At 38.7% G+C, this 22,173-nt stretch overlaps 4 protein-coding genes across 4 annotated transcripts; 3 read left to right on the top strand and 1 right to left on the bottom strand.

Annotated features, from left to right (window-relative positions):
- The first annotated feature begins 4,272 nt into the window (after positions 1-4,272).
- LOC122401594 lies at positions 4,273-7,545 on the top strand. The gene is made up of 3 exons (XM_043403818.1): positions 4,273-4,838; positions 5,075-5,386; positions 6,819-7,545. Exons 1-3 carry the CDS (start codon positions 4,578-4,580, stop codon positions 7,014-7,016), a joined length of 771 nt encoding a protein of 256 aa, XP_043259753.1. The 5' UTR covers positions 4,273-4,577; the 3' UTR covers positions 7,017-7,545.
- On the bottom strand, positions 7,099-14,935 carry LOC122401595. The gene is made up of 5 exons (XM_043403819.1): positions 14,705-14,935; positions 11,691-11,894; positions 10,974-11,091; positions 10,213-10,363; positions 7,099-7,743 (listed from the first exon to the last, which is right to left on the bottom strand). Exons 1-5 carry the CDS (start codon positions 14,793-14,795, stop codon positions 7,555-7,557), a joined length of 753 nt encoding a protein of 250 aa, XP_043259754.1. The 5' UTR covers positions 14,796-14,935; the 3' UTR covers positions 7,099-7,554.
- A 2,585-nt stretch (positions 14,936-17,520) lies between these two features.
- On the top strand, positions 17,521-19,247 carry LOC122401624. The gene is made up of 3 exons (XM_043403862.1): positions 17,521-17,709; positions 18,371-18,607; positions 18,690-19,247. The coding sequence occupies exons 1-3, from the start codon at positions 17,652-17,654 to the stop codon at positions 19,010-19,012; spliced, it is 618 nt and encodes a 205-aa protein (XP_043259797.1). The 5' UTR covers positions 17,521-17,651; the 3' UTR covers positions 19,013-19,247.
- Positions 19,248-19,947: 700 nt separating this feature from the next.
- On the top strand, positions 19,948-21,496 carry LOC122401622. Its single transcript, XM_043403859.1, has 4 exons — positions 19,948-20,036; positions 20,175-20,400; positions 20,568-20,881; positions 21,085-21,496. The coding sequence occupies exons 1-4, from the start codon at positions 19,976-19,978 to the stop codon at positions 21,261-21,263; spliced, it is 780 nt and encodes a 259-aa protein (XP_043259794.1). The 5' UTR covers positions 19,948-19,975; the 3' UTR covers positions 21,264-21,496.
- The last annotated feature ends 677 nt before the right edge of the window (positions 21,497-22,173 follow it).

Consider the following 22,173-nt stretch of genomic DNA (forward strand, 5'->3'; position numbering starts at 1 on the left):
TACAACTACTCTTACGTTCCATTATCGTTTGCAAAATAGCTTCGACATTAATAACGAGAACCATTGGAAAAGAAATATAATTTCAACCTCGATATCGAAAACAAAATAATTTGTAACAAGGATCGAGCTAATTTTCGTAAGCGATCCTCGAATTATTACAAGTACCGAAATCAAATAATTGTTTTATTTCGCTGCTGAAAGCGTTTCGAAATTTTTTTTTTTTAAGCAACTCGATGCTTGAGCCAGTCGTTGGATCGTTTAGCCACGGTCCAGCGATTGTTCAGTGCGAGCAAATAATTATTTGCCACGCAATATCTGATTCTAATGCAGAAACGTACGTAACAGCGGTGAACCGTGCCCGTTTCGTATCCCTCAGGATAAATATTGCAATTCGAGCTGCACACCGAACGGAGAACTCTGTTTATATTTGATTAGGGATCTCAATTATTCATTGCAAACGCAACGCGAATAATGATACAAATGCTTGTCGATCGGAGATGAGTAATTAACGATGGAAACAGTCAAGGAAAAAGATCGTGTTGTTCGTAATTGTCGATGAAGCAACCTTAATGCGATAGAAATTGGCAGATATAATATTAATAAAAAAATAATCGAGTGTTATTGTACCGGTATTTATCTTGGAAATGGAAAAATTCGAACTACAGTGTACGCAAATTTCAGAATCAATTTATTCAATTTCAGAAACGTTTCCATCGATTAAAAAATATTCTTTGCGTGTCTTAAATTGCTTGAGATTCGATGAATATAATTTAATAAATAAATAAGTCTTGAGCAGCCTCGTGGGCATGTTATTTGAAATAAGAAATTATCAATCTGGTTACGTAAAACATTATTAATATTTTAAATAATGAAAACTAAATTCATAGAAATTTTTCAGCTATACGTTGCCATTAATTATACGTACAGTAATTCGCGCGATCGTTACTTTGATATAATTTAAATAGTTAATTTAACGAAGTCTCACTGAAATTACATAAATCCAATTAATTGCAAACATTCTACGGTACTGTTGATCTGTCAATGATTAATAAATGCTCTCATTCTCGTTTGTAATTATAATTAGAAATAAAACAAATAATTAGTGTAATAACTACAGTAGTGTCTACATAAGTGACCGCATTATTGCCCACTTAGATGTCCGTTTAGATTGTCCGTGATGCTCCTTGTATATAAGTTGAAGAAAGTGTGACTGTGACCCATCCGTGGTACATGATTTGCACAGCCGTCTACGGCAAACCGCCCACGTTTGTCGCGCAATAGTTCGTTATTTTCAACGCTAGATGGCGCTCATTTTTCGACCTTGTGGCCGCCAGTCGGAACGTTGGCGCATCTCGGCCATCACCGTGATGCCCCTGGTGGACAGACAGCGAATTAATGGGGTTTTCCCAAAATCGAGTGACCACTCTAGCTACAATAAGGTAGCTTGTGCAACGCGCGCGGAAGAGTACGAGGAGACACGTTGTTGATTTACGTTTAGTTACATTTGTTAACACTTTTTGAGAAATAAAGGAATATATACCAAATATTCATCCACCTCGTCCTGAACATTATTGTGTGTATAGCCGTAGACGCTATAACCTCAAACCCTCTGGTGTTAAAACGTCCAAGTTTGTCGTGGACTAGTTCGTTATTAACACCAGAGGGTTTGAGGTCGAAAAATGAGCGCCATCTAGCGAAAATAACGAACTATTGCGCGACAAACTCGGGCATTTTGTCGTAGATAGCTGTTGAAATCACAGACGAGATATATGAATAGACGTCTCACGTAATGTAATTTTTCGGCCGGAGTTTCTGGGGTCCCGGGACCCCATTACCATTTTCGTGTCACTCGCTACGTTATCAACAGATTCAGAAATTAACACAAGAGGAAGTGAGACAGAAAATAAAATTACATAAATTTTATTATTTTTTAACGGAATTAAAGCTGTAGGGTCCATCATTGGACATTAATCGATTAATTTCATTGGAGAAATCAATCGATTAAGAGTATTTAAAAATTTCAAGATTATTAAAATTCATAAGGATGTATTTCATTGATACGTACACCGCAAATTCTCTATTTTTTATTTTAAATTGTAATACATCATTTATTAAAAAAATAACTCGGCAGAAACGTATTTGCGACTCGAAATCAGTTTAATCAGACTGTGCATCGGGGCCCCGGAAACTCCTCATTCCTCGCTTTCGCACACTATGCTCAATTGCGTGTACGTGAGCTCGTTGAGTTTCGGAAGAGCCGAGAAGAACAGGCTGATACTCGCTTTCCTTCTCGCTCTTGCATCGCTGACGTCGTTTACATTTCTCGAAAGCAAGCCTGGCATCGCCAACCGTTCGAATCGTCAGTAAACGACAAAAGCCATCGTGACTGACAGACCTTACATTTCTCGAAATCGGACCTGGGCGCTTTTTGAAGATTTATTGACTTTCCATACGAAGCGACCATGCGTTATACATATACATATACATGTTATACATGCTAGGAACTATAAATTGTATAACTTTCGTTGTATATCTACTTTCTAATAACATGGGAAAATTTTAAAATATAAAAAAATGTAAGAATACTGTAGAATTTTTGCAATGGAGAATTATTGAAAGAAAATGAGGTAATTATTTAGAAAAGGCCGGGTCTCACCGATTTCGATGATTTTTGAATATGTTGTAGAAATCAACATTTTGAGCAACTTTTTCCTATACATATAACCGCCGCTCGGCCTTAGTTTCCGAGATTTTTCTTCAAAAAGATCGCTACTACTACAATGAATTCTGTCTATATGTACATATCTGTGGCTCTGTATTGCATCAGTCCACGATCGTTGCTTTTTTCTCTTGTTTGTATTAGTCGGCATGACAACCGACGACAAATAATGTATAATGTGTCGAGCTAAATCTAGTTCTGCATTGTTGTCAAAGGTTCGAATTTTCTGAAGTATGGAACTCGCCAAATATATTATGTAGGCTATTTAGGTGAATTCTTCTTCCGTCGACAATATCATGCTAATGATCTAATAATTAAAGTCGAAATAATGGCTGAAATCTTTCCCACTTCTGATAATATCAATAAAGAAAATTGAATTAGAAAATGAATGCGTGGCCGCCGTTTGGCGGCCGGCTACACAAATCGAGTTTTTAAGCACAGCTGTTATACGCATTCATTGCCGGCCGCCTCGATGTATCTATAGAAAATAAAAAATAAAAATTTATTTCTCATAATTTTCTATGGTATGGTAAATTCTGAAACAATTCCCAATATACATAGGTTGATTTATACATGTTTCACAATAAAATGTTGTTTGACGTCTTTCTCCTGGTGTTTTCCTGTCGGAACAAATAATGCAGTCCCGGTTTCTTTGGTCTACATTTGGAATATGTAGCTTATTATTCATTCTATTGTCCGACAAAGAACGTTAATTTATTTAGATTATAACGAAGATAGCAATAGGAATGGTTCGACTTTGAATGAAGTTTCGATTTTACGTTTATAGTTTTTTACGTTTACGTTTTATGTTCTTTATGTTAAATAATTTCAGTAAACATTAAATAATATAGTTTATATAGTTACGTTTATTGTCCACGTGTTTGAATCCGACCATACGCCTCTGACCATCATCGACAATCCTTCCACTTCAACGTAAAAACGGCTGATATATTTCTCATTTTAATAGAATATTTCCCATTTTAATAGGAAAGTACAGGAAAACATGTGTTTCTTAAAAAATTGCGGTGAAATCAGTTCATTCTCCTTAATCACTAATAAACTTTCATGTCCCCTCAGAGGGGACGACCGAGTGCAAAGGGTTAAAATATGTTCATAAAATATTATCGTTTTAAAACGTGTATTTCCGTAAAAACAAATTTTTGTAATTTTTTCTTCATTATGGTATATTGCTTATACATTGTATATGCCTACACAGGTCAGAAAGTCAAAAATGCCTAGGCAGTCGAGAATCTCGGCTCGAGAATATGCGAGATCGAATTTCAGCTGTGGTGAGAGCAAGAAGGATAGACTGACATTCGCCGCCTTTCTCGAATCTACGAAGCTATACGAAACGCCAGAACTCATATACAAGGTGGTTGGCATTAGTGTGTGTGAGTGGTGGGGCAGTTCCCTTTGGGCACGGGTCTGCCGTCTGATAATACTCCACTGTCTTTTCCAATCCCTCCCATAATCAACTCACATGTATTTACGTACCCACTCAGCTGGCTGCCCATCAATACTAATTCAGTGCCTAGTTTCTCAACTAACCGCCATCCATGAGAAGAGGCCGCTAAAATCAGCTCCGAATTTTCAGGTCGGTATGGCAGTCAGATTCGGCCGCGAAAGTCCATAAGGTGAAACGTCTATTCATATATCTCGTCTGTGGTTGAAATCATGTACCATCGATGGATCACACTTTCTTCAACATATACACAAGGAGCATCAAATAGCTAATGGTACAAGGCTACACTGCAATCATTATCGTCGTTATGCTATACACATCCTGTCGGAATACTTATCCCTTCCTCGAAGAGGCCTTTTTGCGCGACACTAAAGACATCTAAAGAAAAAAAGGACAATGCCAGTTGAACAAACAATGGAGAAACAGATGCGAAGAATTGTTCTCATCGTTCTTGCGGTGTTACTTGCGTCGAAAAATTTAGCGTCGTGTACGGATGTTGTTTCCCCGTTGATCTATTTCCACTCGGAAGAAGATGATCCTGGTTCGAACGATTCCGAACCGAAAGCTGTCGTGGATTTGAACGAAGTTAACAACCCAGAAAGCCTCAATTTTATCAAATCCGACGATTCGAAGATATTGAAAAGCGATTTGGTACAAGTGAGTAAATTTATTGCTTTGGAAAATACTGTTTAATATTCTAATCTTGCTCTAAAATCTGTTTCCCTCGTCCTTGTAAGTAACTTGTTCTAATCAACGTATTTCTATCCACACCTTTGAATTTAATTATTTCGAACCCAATCCACTTTATACAGGTATAAATTTTATACAACTCGCATAAAAATATTTTTCTGAACGTTCTCCAAGTAGGACGCTGGTAATTAAACATGTTCTAGGATGATCCGACGAAGCAACCAGATATTACTGATAACATTGAAATCGTTATCAATGGGAGATCAATGAAACCAAACACCAACGCGTGCAAGAGTGGCGTTTGCAAGATATCCGTGTCCACCGATCGAGACGAGGATGGCAATATCGTAACCGACGTGCATCTGAAAGTAATATCAAAAACCGAGAGACCCACGATAAATGATATTCCAGTGATCGACGGAGTTCGCGGCGTAGAAGATCGCGATCTCCGCCTTCCCGATTTCCGGCGTGAGAGTTCTTTTCGTCCAACGACGCATTCGTACAACATTCCACAGGCAAATATCACAATTATCAAATCAAATATCAAACAGTGGTTTGTGACCAATTAATTTATCACTGGAAATGGTCCTTTCATTTTGTCGCGAAGCGAAATCTTTTTAAGAACAGGATATTCTATAACACCGAACATTTGCGTCCAACGCAGATAGCTGGAAAAAGGTCCCCGTAAGCAGACCATAGAAGCAAGGCAATTAAGTATTTTCGCGACTAAAACCGTCCCCATAAACGTAGACTCCTCGACAGCTGCACCTCACGTGCAAACACCCCCAATAAACCATACCTGCCCCAACGACAAACATTTTCCCAAAAATATTTAAACATTCAAGACACGCCTCAAGAACATTCCTGATACACCCTCCTCCCAAGCACCACCAATAAGAAGCCATCCATCTCGCCCTTTCCACTGATGAAACCAACCAACCACAACTTCACCGAGTCGAAAAACGCGGAAAGATACCTCCGTTAGACAGAAATCAATCAACGCTCCTTCAGAGTACACACCAACAGTCTCGTCATCTACTTGTATTCAAATAAAGACTTAAGGGGCCTTTCTACCTTGTGGGATTAAAAAAATCGATATTTTTTTTTTGCATTTTCCTTTAGTATGTAGTCTCGAAAATATGTCTACCAAATATTAAATTGAAATTCGGAAACCTAACGAAGTTATAGCCTGCTGAAATGTACCGCGCGTAGGTATAACAACTAGACGTGAAACTTTAAAGTTGTTTTTCTCGAAACTACATCTTTCGGCACTGCGTGCGTGATAACTAAAAAACTATTCAAGATATCAACATCAAATTTATACAGTATCTTCAGAACTGGTCTCCCTATAGCATGAACTAGGATAATTGCGATATATGCAATACTTTTTCTTTTATTAACAAAAAAGCAACCAAATATATGAAAATATTCAGTATTTTTTCGTAAAATAGCTGCCATTTTGCCATTTTTTGTTTTTTTGAAAAGATCCTAGTTCATGCTATAACCAACACTCATCTATATTAAGAATATCGTTGGTTTTAGGATTTCGAATAACTTGTTCGCAAGATATCACGTACGCAGTCGGGTGCCGTTCGTAAAAACTGTTGTTTGATGATCAACAAAAACAGCGTAATCAATAGATATTATGCGTTGCAAAAATTCGTAAATATAGCTAAATATATAATAAATGTATCTACAAAATCCGGAATTAATCGCTCTTTAATAACCCGCAAAAAAAAATCACAAAGAAACACGTATTTTTCATGCCTACAAGGTAGAATGGTCCCTTAACGAACAAACATCGTCTTTGCTTCTATAAGCACCCTAACTACTCACACAATTTTAAGTAGGCGTGTGAGGTACGCGTACAAAAAGGCAAACGCGCAATTAGTTACGCGTACAAACACATTTTCACTGGTAAATTAAATCGAATAAAACGTATTACAGATTCAGACTCGTTATCGTGACGGTGAACCTTGGTATCAGGGCCAGAGGAATTTCCAAAGACCTCAAATTACTTGGCATTACCATCATCCGGGAGAATTTGCAAGCAGAGGATTCTCGAATTATGGCGGACGATCGTTCGGTGCACCTGTTGTGGACGACAAGATCGAACCGCCGCTCAGCAAGACTCGAGGCAATTAATAACAATCAATAAAAATGCAATGTATCGCGATCGTTCGATCGTTTCGTTTTGAATATTGTTATCCAGTGTAATAAACGTACGAACAGTATCAAATAATGGTATATTTTTGACTTTCGTTTCACAAGAAGGAGGCGAGGAAAGACGGGCACGCAAAGAATTGCGTATCTTAAAACGCAAATTAATTACACCTACATTAAATAACTAGGCGGATAACGATTATCGTACAATAATCGGCTAACAGGAAAGGACGATGAGTTCTTGGGCATCGATTCTTCGGTAACATTGTTTCTCGAACGCAAATCAGCGCTAGCCCGTAAGTTTAAAATGATCCAAAGATCGTTACCTATATCGGTTGAAACGCAATTCTACGCTGACTTGTACTTATTGAATACATAGAGTATTTTTATGGCATTCGATTAAATATATTTGACAAGTAAACGATTAAAGGTATTGTTTATAAACCTGAGTTATAGAGGACCTTGAAGTAAAGGGAAGAAAACGTAGAAAGGGTAAGAAATAATAGATTAGCAAGATCTCTTATACTTCGACGGTGCGGAAATGAATTTTTCCATTGTCATTGACACCGGTTGTCGAAACCTTGTGAGAGACTGCTTTCCCATCAGGACCAATCATCGTGTTGCTACTGCTGCTGGTGAACACCCCATAACTGCCCCCAGACGGTGGTGGAAGCTCCTCAGCGAATCTTGACTCTACTCCAGGGGCACCCTAAAAAATCAAAAGTAAAATACGATACAGTACTGTCAAAATTTCCATATCATTCGTTACTGGCCAAAATTATAAATTCGGTTCAATTTTGGAAGCTATTAGAAGCTATTAGGTGTAATGAATAATCAAATTTTTTCCAGCCATATTCGATGTCTATTTTAAAAGAAAGTAAGTTGAATTGTTCCATCAAAGTATTCGTTGTTACTTTCTATAACTTTAACCCCTTAACGTTCATGCCCGAGTCTGACTGTTTTAAAATACAATATTTGTTTAATCCAACGGTTTGAGGGATGATAATATTTATTTTCCTTCAAATAATACATTAGATACAACATTGTAATTGACAAGAACCGTATTTTTATAACCAAATCCAACAAAGAAAACTGATCATTGTTGGTTAACCCGAAAAATATAAGCGTTAAGGGGTTAAGCCATCTTTCAGGCAGTTGATGAATTCCATCTCGGAAAAATTTTACGTTTTTGGACCCGATTAAGTCGTCAAGACATTTTCGGATCTCATCTACTGATTGGAAGTGCATATCGGATAGGGTGTGTTGCATCGATTGGAACAGGTGATAATCAGATGGAGCAATGTCTGGTGAATACACCGGGTGCTACAAGACGTCTCAGCCAAGACTCATTATGGTGTCTTTTGTATGGAAAGCAATATATGGTTCAACAATTTCACTGGGCGTTCTTCTTTGCCAGTATACGAACGTTTTCGTTCCAATGCTTGACTGAAGTAGATTAATTGACGTTGATAGCAATCTACAGTAACTGTTTCACCCGGTTCCAACAACTCCTAACAAACCACGTCCTTGATATCCCACCAAATGCAGAGAAGAACCTTCTTTCGTACAGGATTGGGTTTTGCAACCGATGTTGAAGCTTCGCCAGGATTTACCCATGACTAGACTGCGGATGTTTATGCATTTATGGGAAATTTTAATCCTCAAAAAACTACAGAATACATTTAATATACAAAAATATAAGAAATACTTAAAGTAAGATACGAATTATTATATTTAGGGGTTGAGACTCTGCAAAGCTTCCGTTTCATTAATTCTATTAATAAAAATGTGAATTTGCATAAAGATCCGCAGTCTACCCATGACTTTCTGCGTTTCTGATTGTCATAGAGTATCCACCCCTCATCTCCCGTAACGATTTTCCACAAGAAAGACTTTCGACGCTGCTTATTGGGAAGAGAAAGACACGCTGCCACTCGTTGATTTTTGTTGGTTGCAGTGAGCTCAAGAGGAACCCATTTTCCTTCTTTCTGGATCTTTCCCATCTCACGTAGGCGTTTGGAAATCTTTTGCTGGGTTACTTTTAACTGTTCTGCAAGTTCTTATTGCGTTTGTGCCGCATTCTCAGCGAGCAGTTGTTCCAAATCATCGATGTCGCTCTTTCGGGGGCCTCCAGGTCGTTGTTTGTCGATTAGACTCAAATCACCGCTTTTAAACCGCATAAACCAAAATGTGCACACATCATACAATACAACACCTTCATCGAGAAAGGAACAAATTGATTCGCATGCTCTTGCAGCATTTCTCCCTTGTGATATGCACCTTATTTGTCGCCATTTTTGACTCTACTCAATTGAATACTTTTGAAGATTATGTTGGGCCTTTCGCTAAACTATCTTTTGTTTTAACTAGCTATATGTCAACACTATATGACCGCTAAAGAACGGGAAAATCTATCGACTTTAAACTTGATTTTATAACTGCTTAAGGGGCCTTTCTATTTTGTAGGATTTAAAAAATCGTATTTTTTTTTGCATTTTCTTTTGGTATGTAGTCTCGAAAATATGTCTACCAAATATTAAATTGAATTTTGGAAAACTAACGAAGTTATATAACAACTAGACGTGAAACTTAAAAGCTGTTTTTCTCGAATCTACATTTTTCGGCACTGCGTATGCGATAGCAAAAAAACTATTCAAGATATCAACATGAAATTTATACAGTATCTTTAGAACTAGTTTCCCTATAGCATGAACTAGGATAATTGCGATATATGCAATACTTTTTCTTTTATTAACAGAAAAGCAGTCGAATATATGAAAATAATCAGTATTTTTTCGTAAAATAGCTACCACTTTGTCATTTTTTGTTTTTTTTTAATAGATCCTACATGCTATAACCACACTCATCTATATTAAGAATATCGTTGGTTTTTGGATTTCGGATAGTTCATAATAACTGTTGTTTGTTGATCAACAAAAACAGCGTAATCAATAGATATTATGCGTTGAAAAAATTCGTAAATATAGCTAAATATATAATAAATGTATCTACAAAACCCGGAATTAATCGCTCTTTAATAGCCCGCAAAAAAAAATCGGAAAGAAACATGTATTTTTCGTGCCTACAAGGTAGAATGGCCCCTTAAGATAATTTGGATCATTCATTTGTACACCTAATATTATCAATATTCTTTGAATGAATAATACAAAAAATATACCGGATTGAGTACAGCAGCGTGGTAACCACCACCAGGTCCTAATTGGATGCTGGAAACTGCACTCTGTTGTGAACCGCTAGTACTGGTAGAACTGCTAGTACCAGTACCTTGGGCTGAATCGGTGTTTATGCGATTAGCTGTATCGAAGATCCTGTTAAAAAGGAGCTCGTATTAACTCACACGATTCAAGTTGATTCAAATTCAATTGATCCTTTTTTACGATTCGAAAGAGTACAGTAATCCCTCGATATAAGCCACAAACATGCGTGAGATCGCGTGAAGAAACGAACGTGGAAGTAGCAAACGAATAAAACTAGCTCAATTTACCAAAAAGTTAAAAAAACTCTTCATCAAAACATTTATTCGTTTTTAAATTAGCAACGAATTCAGCGAATTATCGTGACTCATCGTATGTATTGTTGATTGTCACCCGTTACTTCACCACGTTTACATTGTATTCACATCTGACAAATGACAAAAAATAATAATACCATGTCTCTTCGACGAGGAACAAAGTGTATTCAAGTGCTGTAAAAAGATTAATGATTCTTTTCATGGGCAGAAAACGTGTTCACGTAAGAACTGAAATTCGTCGAATAACTGAATCAAGTTTTTGTTTCGAAATAACCGTAATTGAACGTATGGAACGTAGAAAATAAATTAGTCTCGTCTATTGTTCGAAAATTTTATCCGCGTAAAAACTTTATCTCTTTCTTGCGCAATTCGATCAAAAATATGTTTACTGAAGCTTTGGAACGTACTGTTGTTGCTGTCTTTGGATCTGGTCCTGTAACCGTCTCCAATTGTCCTGCATATGCTGCTGGAAGCCATTAAAATCGTAGGTGGGGAACGCGAAACCTGGATCGTAAAATGGAGCGTCTGTAAAAAGTAAAAAACGTGTCAAGAATGTTTTCGAAAACCATGATCGTGCAAAATGTTCCTACTCTCTTCGAAAATCGTGCGATTGCGCCGTGGTATGTGGATACGTTCGTACAGAGATTACAAGAAAACGTGTTGAATCAATGTTCATGAAAAATCGGGAAATATTTAAAAAATTTATGATTAGAACCGATAATCAAGAATTAATTTAACACATTTCTCATTCTACAACGTTTCCACGATAATGCAATTGTTACCCCTTCGACACTGAGGGAAGTAGTCGCATACTGACAAAACTTTGCAGTACTAGTATCGAACGTGTCAAATAGCGTACAACTATCCTATGTAATTATTCTCAAACTTCGAAATAGAGTTACAGCTCTACAAACTGCGTTCCCAAGAGATACTTCGAAAGACGAGACCGTTTCGTTGATCTCGTCACCAAAAGGTAAGCTCGTTTCTCGCCATCCCCCGCGTGGCATCGATTCCCCCAAAACGCAGATCGTCACAGCGCATGCATGCATATTCCCCCCCCCCGACAGTCTTCAAGATGAAATCCTCGAATTCGAGATCGAGTTTGCCAGCTCACTGAACATTACCTCCTCCAAAGTAACCGAATCCTCCAGGGTTAATATAGTTGGGTACATTGGCTGCTTGCGGGGTGTTGTCGACGAACGCTCCACGGTCGGTTATCGACGGTTTCGCGTAGTTTGGAGCGCCAAAAGCTCCGGAACTAGCGAAGGACGACGCCATGCCGGACCCACCACCGGTGCTGGTCGCTGTCCAGCCATAGCCGTCCGGGCCTGGTATAGAGTTGAAAGTAGAATCACCGTAAGGTGACACGTAAGCTGGTTCGTAACTTGACCCGACGAAAGGAGTATACGGGTAAGTTGGGTACGTGGAATAGATAGGATTCGCCTTCGATGGCATCTGTTTCCCAGGAAGCTTCGAATCGGGCTTCTTATCGGACTGTGGCGGCTCGTCCTTGGACGGGTCGATCCGCGAGCCTATGGCCGGCGCCGCGGTCGTCGACTTTGATTTTCCAGGATCCGTTGGCTTCTTTGGCGGAGACGTCGTCGCGATGGCCTCATCCGACTTGGTCGTAGGACTCGATTTCGGTGCTGTTGAACTCGAACCAGGCGTGGAACTGGTTGTAGGATCTGAATTGGACGGGGACTCGGTCGTGGGATCTGGTTTTTTAGTGGTTATCGCGGGACTGGTGGTGCGTGCAGAGGCAGTGGACTTAGGCGTAGCGGTGCTTTCGACAGTGCTCGAATCGACGGATTCTCGCTTCGTCCTCGACGGCCCGTCGAACTCCATGACACTCTCTTCCAATCCATCTTCGCCGATGAAAAGAAACAAAACACCAACGTTCGTATCGTTAACTGTTCCCGGGCAAACGCGTTGCTAGATATTTTTGGATCCACGTTTGTTATCGACGACATGCTTTTATCCAGCAGATTCCGTGGGCGCCTCTGACCCCACCGGCTCCTTCACCAACACGCATGCATGCGAGAAGATAGTTTCGACACACATAAATGTTAACAGAAGTATCGCTTTTTCGTTTGAAACGTTTAGTCCAACGGTTACGGTGGTTCCGTGCAGTTTGAGAGTATCGACGGTGTTCGAGTAACATAGAGACATGCAGGAAATATTTCCATGCGACACTGACTCGGCCAAACATATATTCGAATGATCATTTCACGGACCTAACCCAGACCTGCTAATTTCCTCGTTCGGAGACGTCGGGATTTACCCAACCGACACGTACAATGAGACGCGGACGGCTATAGAGTGGAAAGTAAAGAACGTTAGTCGCGGAGCAGGAAATAAACGAAGGTTAGACGCTGTCCAACAGATTTAGAAATTATGAGACCGCTAACGTGTGGTCGTTCGACAGAAATGAAACTAGGAGAAAGACAGAAACGGTAACTTTCTTTTTAAGAAACTTACGAATTTTTAAAATTATCAAATAATGTTGCGAAGTGCGTGACGAGAAATGATACAAGCGAAGGAAGTCGAAAGAAAGTATCGTGGTAGAGTTCAAGGTAGAAAGTAAACGAGGTCACGGTTCACAGAAATGTCGCGACAAGTTATCGTCGTTCGTCGTACGCACTACATGCACAACGTTTACACACAAAAGTGAGTGCACTGGAGAAGTGACAGTGATTACGCATGCGAGAAATGATCGATTATCGATACGACGCTCATTTTTACACAGATTAAGCGGTAATCGATTATTTTCAAACCATCTTTCGACGACGATTATTACAAATTATGCAACCTATGTTTCTTTAACGTCGACACTCGGCATACTCTGCAGTATTAATAAAAATTTAACAAGTCAATTATTTATTTATTCGTAGCTTATTGTTTCTAGAACTCTATTACTATTTTTTTTGTATTCCTACACGCGATTAAATCAAATCAACTTGTAAATTGGCCGGTTAATGGAATAGCAGATGAATATATTTAAATCGAGGCGCTAACGTTTATCTCTCCAAAGAAATCATCGATCGTATAAACTCCTCGCTGTCGACCAGTTTAGTCGAACGCAAAAAATGATTGCAAATCTGTTTGACGTACGGTTCTCCTTCGAATAACCGATTTCTGCTTCCCGCTTAATCCTTCCATCGACGCGCCATAAATCAGAGCTCGCGGACCTGTTTCTCGCCATCGATGAACGTAAACATCCTTCGCAACGGTTCCCATTGGCCGTCGAAAATTTATTAAGACCTCGCTATTAACGTTTCGCAATTATCCGAAAATTTCCGTGTCCCGTCGCGAGTCCGGTTTAAATGCACAACGAACGTTACGCAACTTATTGTTGGACACAATTTTTATTATTCTCGACTTACGCAATGGAAGACGATTTCTTTGGAAATGATACTCGAACCGTTGAGGCTGTTAAGCAACACTCCTACGAGTCGTATCCATCGACGAACGTGTTAATTAAAGAGCGTAATTGCAAACAAAATATTGCGTCACGATTATGTTTAAATCGGTCCCGTTGCCGTGTCGACTTTTCTTTATTTACAGATTATTAGCTACGAGTACGGATTTTATCAACACAAAACTGAGCCTGGGAGTATTCGAATAATTCGATATTTCGTAACAGATTATTGAATGAAGAAATAAAAAAGAAAAAGAAAATTAATTTAGAAAAGTAAAATACAAACGATCGGTACAAAAGGCAAGGTAGAGCTTTCTTAAAATTCAAACTCAAATTCAAATTCAAATTAAAGAATATAAATTATTTGAAATTTATTAATATTCAAAAGTTTCGAAGCTCCGCGTCTATTTCAATTTATTTATTTTGTTCGTGAACCGCTCTTTCGAGGTCGATGAATTTCATTTGTACTCCACATTGCTTAATATTCCGATGTCAATATACTCAAACGTTCAAATGGCATTCGAATAATATTAATCGAGTATGTGGATCGCCGAAACGTTCGGAAATATTCGAAAACTCTCCAGTCCCGGGAAAGACAAAGTATAGTGTTCACGTGCAACAAGTTCGTGCATATTCACGTGCTAGCGGCAAGTACAGTTTCTCCGTAATTGCTCCTACAAAGCAGGCGTGTCTGTGCGTGTACTGAAGTCGACTACTCACTTCTACGCATCCTGATATTCGCTGAACGTGCTTCGCCGAAAGATCCTACGATGCCAACGAGTACAATCAACGCCACGATCCTGATATCCATTTCAACGGGAAACAATCGATCGTAACAGCGCTCGTAATAGGAAATTTATACTTGTTGCACTGTCTGTCACTATTGTAATTCACGAATTCGAACGATCCTGACGTTATCGCTGTTTGCACGGGAATGACTGACTCAATTCGCGCCTCCGTCACCTTATATAGTCTTCGCTCGTCGTTGCTTCCTCACCTCCGGTCGCTTCCGCGCTTTCCGCGCGCGCGAAAAGTTCTACGAACTACGATATCGTGTTTACAATTTATTTCAGACCTCGGCGATTTTCTTTCGTTACATTTTTTATTGCTCGCGAGAAAAGAAAGTGAACGCTGCGAAAACAATTTTTGTTCGCTGAAAAATATGTTTTAATTATGATTTACATGAAAAGACGAACATTTTCACATAGAACGAAATGTAGCAGAGCCCCCCACTATTTCTTATTACGTTAATAAAACGTTTCATTATAATGATCAGAATTCATGTCGATCCAAAGAGTTTAAACCGAATAATTATGCTGGGAAGAACTTAGAATCTAGACTTAGAATCTTATCAAATTTTAATATCAAACCAAGAGCCTGAATAAATTATTTCGATTCGCGTTTGTAAATTATGTACAGTTTACTTTGAATTGAAAACAAGATCTGTGATTCGCATTGACTTTGTACAATGATCTACTAACCTTGCTACTATTACGTATTGTATATCGAAATCCAGTTTTCCTCGTTATCACGTTTTATCCATTGCAACTCATGCATCGTTTCCGATAAACCCGTGATACCGAAGAAAAAGATCGAAGCAAACAGTAAGTAGTTTCACAGTTATGTTTATGAATTAATGTCGGTTTAAAATATTCGTTCAGAAGTCCCGTTCGATCCCGACAGAAATTTCAATGATTGCTTGCGTCATTGTTAAACGGCGTTCGACAATAATTATCGTTCGATCGAATCGCAGATTTCGACTGTGGCATTTTTTTCGTCAATTTTCATTGGGCTAACGATCCAGATCCAATTATCGACATCTTCGAAGGAACGAATCACAATGTTTAAAGCATAATGAATTGACTTATCATTCGTTGTTCCTATCGAAGAATTACGCTCCCGCGATAAATAATAATCGCCACGTCGAAACGTAATTGTTCTCACATCCTGTTTTGCGTGACGAGCGATCGAAGATAATTGAGGCCAATCGTTCGGCATTTTTTTATTTTCAAGAAGAACAAAATCGTGCATAAAGATGAATAAGCAAACGATTGGTGTTGCTCGAATGGTTAGATCGATGAATCGATTAGGATGATAGTATGGTTGATTAATGATTGGGTAGCAGGTAACAAATTGATACCTTTTGCACCTACGTTCGTGGAAACTGTCATTAACGACGCGGTCCCTTCGCTGGAATAAACATTGTTGCATAAGTTTACGGAAAAATTCGTAATTCACGAAAGATTGCTCTTGGTCACGATTTAATTTGGATGATCGATAGAGATACTTCCAAAGGACTAACGCTGATGGAAAGAAAAGCTGATACTATTTCACAAATGATACATAAGGTCTTCTAACTTTCAAGAACATTTATTTTCGTAGTTACGATCCTGTTTAACATATTTCGTAGTACACACTCTGGGGGACATTAAATCTGTCGCGTAGTTACGGGGCATATATTACGGTACTAGACTTCCGGTTGGTGAAATGACACTGGAAACGCCACGTTCTACTAATTGGGAGTCAATACCTTCGAGTGTGCATACTAACATAGACGCTTGCTGTGTTCCAGTAATCGTAGTACATTTTAACATAAAATAAAAACATAAGCAAATTTAAAGAAATCTCTTACTTAATAATTCGTTCGAACGGAATCTCCAACGAATACTTTTGCCATCGACTGTTTGCATCGGTAGGCGTCCTGCGTCGACAAATATTTTCTACTCGCCGGACGATGGAGTAGGATGAAAATTTTTTTTCAATTTTTATTAATTTCGCGTAAACAGTTTGTTCGATAATTCGCAGTGACTCGAATCAAAGCAGATTTACGTAAATCCTTGTCCGTGCTGGTGCTAGATAAATTTCTTGCCTCGAAACGGCCGAATGACGCTGCCGGGGAATACCCAATCGCGAAAGTTGATTACCTTCTGCGTATTAATTCGCCGTGGCATCGGAACGGCCGTTCGTTCCGTTTCACGGAGGCGTCCATTGTCTCTGAAGGCGAGGAACATCTGCCTCTCGGGTTCAATGTCAAGACATGTAACCTAGCTACGACTCGAGCATGTACAGTGGATAGAAAAAACCTATTGACACATCTCCTTCTCTCGAAACGACACATTGAAGTCGGAAATTTCTGTCCATCTGCCGTGTAATTATTTCAGGTATCCAAAACGAAATTTTTTTGCCACCAAGACAGGAGGAAGTTGTTAACATTAATGGTAATTACATTGTAATTTAAATATTTCTCGCTTCCCGTCTCCCTGCAAATGCCATATTCATCCAATATTTCGCTTCCTCGTTTCAAAGAGTGTTAACAGGACGACGTTTCGTTACGCAATAGACGATAATCATGAAATCTTGTGCATTACCGTTATCAATCGCGATAAGTACATTTTGGGGTAAAAGAAACCCTTAGGTGAACCGATACGCCTGTGTTTCGAGACCACTTATTATAAGTGAAAACAATATGCACCAGAAATGCCTCAGTATCGTAAAGATAACGCAGTTCCTAATGGTCAGGACAGGATCTACCAGTGAGCAAAATAATGGGTCCTGCTAATGGGTTCAACAAAGGTATATAAATCGACCATCGAGGGCAGAAGCTTCAGTAAGGGCTTTGTTTTTGTGTAACTTATGAGGAAGTAACGACAAACTTCAAGACATCACGATGAAAGTGATAGTTTTGGTATTCACGATATTCGTCGCGTTGCATCGCGATGTCAGAGGTAACTTTTTTGACGATTAGTTATTTATTACTTAGGATGTAGCTTAACTAAATTTTTAAACGCGATCGTTTTCAAATTGCGCTGCCTTTAACATTCAAATTATCCAAGCTATTCGTTTGAAATAATTGATATCCATGCAGCTAATTTAAACCGACGACAGTCTCAACACCTTCGATATTCGATGATATATGCAATGTAATCGATAACAATGACTAAAGCGTGTTTTTCAAGAATACGAGTAACATGAATCATTCGTGTGTTTAACTAAAAACCGAGAAATGCGTTTGCATCATTTAATAAGGAAACGTAAAGTCGATTAAATTATGATCGATCGTACGTTCCGATGATTTAATGCCACGAAATGCCCGATCGCCTGACAGTTCGTGGATATCCAATGACGCATATAATTTTCAAACAATGTTGTAATATATAATAGTACTGTTCAAAGGTGTTCACGTTCCACGAGACGGTAATAAAACAGCCATAGCATCTGCGTTACTTCGATCTTCGACTAATAATCGTGTTTAACTCGACATATTTTGAATTCAATTACGACCATCGAAATGTTGAGGTTGGATTTTGGCGCGTGGGCGGCGTTAAGAAATCGAAGGAACGAAATTCCCATAGCGATTAAAGAAAACTATGGCTATGTGTGTTTCAGGTAACCCGCTCTCGAACCGTTGGTCAGTCAATATTGAAACTAGTCGAGTCACAAGGACGGTCAAACCAGAATCAACGGTTCAGGCCCGTTCCTACAACTCCTGGATGCCGACATTTTCGATAAGCGGCTTGTTTAAAGACGAGGACGATGACGCCATAGCTACGTTGGGAAAGAAGATTTCAGCACTGGAGAAGTCCCAGAAAGAAATTCGCCAACTTTTTAAAGAATTCACCGAAGGTAACACGACAATTGCAAGCAACAAGAGTGACAGACGTAATCAACGATCTATCACAATTTTTAAAATGTGTTCATTCAACAGCTACTAAGAAGACATCTTGCGATGCTGCATTGGCTCCGGGAACTAGCAATAATCGAACGCAAGGGCAACCTCAAAATACGAAGGACGAAAAGGGGAAAGAAAAAGTTGACGCGACTGGAGATACGAAGAAAGATTTGGCGCTAAGTGTTCCTGAAACGACAAATGGCGACAGCGTGGGCGAAATGAAAGAATCGACGCTGACACCGATAAACAATGACGGTGTACAGAGTACTACTATGATTGTGAACGAGCCTGATATGGGTGAAACGATACCAACGTTAGCGAAACCGCAGGTTGAAAATGGTTTACAGACCGGAAATTAGGAAGGAAACTGAAAGTGAAAATGGTTCTTCAAATTGCCAAGAAGAGTAACAGCGCAAGAAAAATAAGCTGAATCCTCCTTTTTGAGAAGCTGGGAAAGGATATTTTTATTTTTATGTATTAATGTACCCATTTTTGGAAAAGGATCCAAGAAAGGAAAGGTCGACTGTTATTAATACATTGAAACACCTACGATTTATATAAGAAGACATGAATTATTGTTATCGTCGAATGATAAGGTTCAAATGTTAATCGTTTGTAAATTTTTAGACGAAAATAAAAATTAGCACTGTAATAAAATTTGTAAATAACATTGAAGTAAATCCGATCGTGTCTAATAGCATTACCTTCGCGGGGCCTTCGAACCAATTCATCCGGTGAAAGTAACGACCTCTTATTTCGTCTGTTATCTTTTGATACGTGTAACTGCATTAAAACCGTAGATCGATTTCGATTAACGTAAAATCTGAAAAATCTGATTGGAAAAATGCGTTCTAAATCACTGCGGAATACAAGGTCAATCAGTATCGAAATAATTATAGATCGTGACATCAGTCTCGTTTTCTAGATTTCTATTCGGTACCCACGAAACTAATATGGTTAAAAAAGGAACAGACATTTCAATAATTTGAATTAATCAGACCAAAGAAAACCGTCCAAGATCCTTAATAAATTGTTTCACATTTGTTACTGAACAGTAAATTCTAGAAAGTGTTCGATAAATTGTAAATTCGTTGTCTACTTTCGTTCTCAAGATTACATTAACCCAAATTGATGGGTGTTCACCGAAAATCGCATTTTTTTATTTACGTGCCATACGACTCATCATGCGATTGAAACTCCGTTTGTTCGAAGAGTATTACGTCGATGGACACACGCTGAATATCAATAAGGCGTCTAAGGTCGTTCATACTTATTAAAAAAGGACGAAGAGCTGGCACGGAGAAGTCAGAACTCTGTTAGACATGGCCAGAACAAGTCTCTGCATCGTACCAGTGTGTTTAGTGTTGTTGGTCGTGTGGGCAGGTAAAAATTACTATTTCCATAAGCTGAAAATATGTGTCTCGCGCGATGCGTTCTCGTCTCGTAAATTTCTGAGTGTACAGTGATCGAACCGCGATAAATCCGTAAGCAACAGACATTCTGATGCGTCTCAATCCGTAGATGATCGCACATTTCTTACGGGGGAGGACGAACGACGATGGAACACGCCACCGGAGCTCATACCGGAGCAAGTGAACGAAAAATCCGACGTGAAGAACGAACGATCTTTAACTATTCCGATCACGACAAATATAAACTTGAACACAGGAAACAATGCACACTCTTTGGGCTTCCAAGTAGGTCCCGAAGGCTTTGGATACTCCGAGAGCAACAGCTTCAACCATCCGTACGTTTTTATTATTAGAATGGCCGTGGTATAATCGAAAAGAAAATGATTCGACGATTTGAAGATAAATAGAAGTCACGGAATAACACGTTTCTTCTAACTTTGGCGTTTACATAGTTTTCCATAAACGCTCCTCGATTATAAATAATGAAGCAATTTGTTTCCAGTACCGTTTCGCAGAGTCAATCGTTGTCATTTGCTGCGGGACCGTCAGGAATTGCTGGCTCTATAAGTCAGGCAGCTGCCAACCAATATTATCCTGTTCATGGTAATCAAGGAATCGTTAATAATCAAGCGCCTGGTTTTGTTAACGGGGCTGCTGCTTCTTCGTCCGGGACTGTCCAAAATGGCCACGCAACGTCTTCCGCCTCGTCGAGCGCAGGAACCATTGTGCTCTCGGAAGGCATGCATATCCGGTTCCCGGAACAAGGCCACAGACAACCGATCTGGACCAACATTCATCCGAATCATAATAATAACGGTAGGATGCATCAATCAGAAATGTTTACTGTATTCCACGATTAGTTTTATTAGTTCGTAATGCAAGTTCGAGACGAATAAAAGATCAACTGACAAATTGGGAATGAATAAAATTAGTTTTCGATATGAGTTTCGAGTAACACGGTGTTTAGAAACATGGAACCATCTTTAATGATCGATGGACTGATGATAGAAATTTTTCAGGTCCTCAAGCTTCGCGTGTGCCGAAGTTGGATATTACCATTGAACCGCAACAACATCAACGCCGTGAACCAATCATGTTACATATTTCGACGCAACAGACGCAATGGGAAAATAGAAAGCCAACTGTCCATATACGCAAATGGCATCCTACTTACAGATCATACTACGATGGTATATAATTGTGAAGAAACATTGAAGATTCGTTTGTTAGATAAATTTTTAATTGACTCGACGGTATCGAATTTCAAGTATTTATCCCGTTGTTGATAGAATTTCAAACAGCCCTTCATCTAACCTTACTGTATGACAACCCAAAACTTTGCGGAAACTTAATATTTTTTAACTATAGCACAATTCATGTATATCGCAACTGAAAGTTAATATATTTATTGTACAAAAATATTCCCTCCTTAAAAATAGTAATATATGTATACGTATACGATTATATACTACATGTAAATAGTAAATGTAAGGAATCAATAAAGAAAAATAAAGCAAAAGAAATATTGCTGTTGTTATATTATATTTTCGGAAAAGAATTTTTTTCTCGAAAGTGGGCAGGATTTCGGGGGTATATCTATTCACAAAGAATGATTGTAATTAACCCCTGCAGCAGAAAATAATTTTTCCAGAACGGTTTGAAAATTTGTAATTTCGCCGAAAAATTTCGACACCTACTCGAATTTTTTTTTCGAAAACGCGTAGGATTTTGGGGGTATGTCTATCGATCAAAAATGATTGTAATTGACCCCTTCAGCAGAAAATAATTTTTCCAGAACGATTTGGAAATTTTTTCTTTTCGTTAAAAAATTTGAGAAATTTGTACGTATTGTTTTGCTAAATTTCATACAGTATTACGTACTGCCTACACTCAAATATTAATTTCGACGATAGTTAAAGAGAAAGATTATCAAGAATCACGAAGAAGGGTTCACTAGCTTTAAGATCTGAATTCACAAAATTGGTCAAGTGCACTAAGCGATAATTCAAGTACTGCCAACCAAATGCCGAAGGATATCATCTACAAATTGGGCGTTTCAGCCTCAATGGAAGAGCTAAGGGAACAACTCATGTGACTTTGTTGAGTTA

Source organism: Colletes gigas, unplaced genomic scaffold (assembly GCF_013123115.1).
Source record: "Colletes gigas isolate AHSC1104 unplaced genomic scaffold, ASM1312311v1 Colletes_gigas_Sc00026, whole genome shotgun sequence".
In the NCBI taxonomy this organism is placed as follows: Eukaryota; Metazoa; Arthropoda; class Insecta; order Hymenoptera; family Colletidae; genus Colletes; species Colletes gigas.

Bases quoted from the DNA above. Each gene is read 5' to 3' on its own strand.
- LOC122401622 (XM_043403859.1), top strand. From the start codon at position 19,976: ATGGCCAGAACAAGTCTCTGCATCGTACCAGTGTGTTTAGTGTTGTTG. The intron at 20,401-20,567 runs GTACGTTTTTAT...ATTTGTTTCCAG, and splicing joins AGCAACAGCTTCAACCATCC to TACCGTTTCGCAGAGTCAAT. The intron at 20,882-21,084 runs GTAGGATGCATC...GAAATTTTTCAG, and splicing joins TCCGAATCATAATAATAACG to GTCCTCAAGCTTCGCGTGTG.
- LOC122401624 (XM_043403862.1), top strand. From the start codon at position 17,652: ATGAAAGTGATAGTTTTGGTATTCACGATATTCGTCGCGTTGCATCGC. The intron at 17,710-18,370 runs GTAACTTTTTTG...TGTGTGTTTCAG, and splicing joins GTTGCATCGCGATGTCAGAG to GTAACCCGCTCTCGAACCGT. The intron at 18,608-18,689 runs GTAACACGACAA...TTCATTCAACAG, and splicing joins TTTTAAAGAATTCACCGAAG to CTACTAAGAAGACATCTTGC.
- LOC122401595 (XM_043403819.1), bottom strand. From the start codon at position 14,795: ATGGATATCAGGATCGTGGCGTTGATTGTACTCGTTGGCATCGTAGGA. The intron at 11,895-14,704 runs GTGAGTAGTCGA...ACTCTATACCAG, and splicing joins GAATATCAGGATGCGTAGAA to GCCCGGACGGCTATGGCTGG. The intron at 10,364-10,973 runs GTACGTTCCAAA...CCTTTTTAACAG, and splicing joins ATCCAAAGACAGCAACAACA to GATCTTCGATACAGCTAATC.
- LOC122401594 (XM_043403818.1), top strand. From the start codon at position 4,578: ATGCCAGTTGAACAAACAATGGAGAAACAGATGCGAAGAATTGTTCTC. The intron at 4,839-5,074 runs GTGAGTAAATTT...AACATGTTCTAG, and splicing joins TGAAAAGCGATTTGGTACAA to GATGATCCGACGAAGCAACC. The intron at 5,387-6,818 runs GCAAATATCACA...AACGTATTACAG, and splicing joins ATTCGTACAACATTCCACAG to ATTCAGACTCGTTATCGTGA.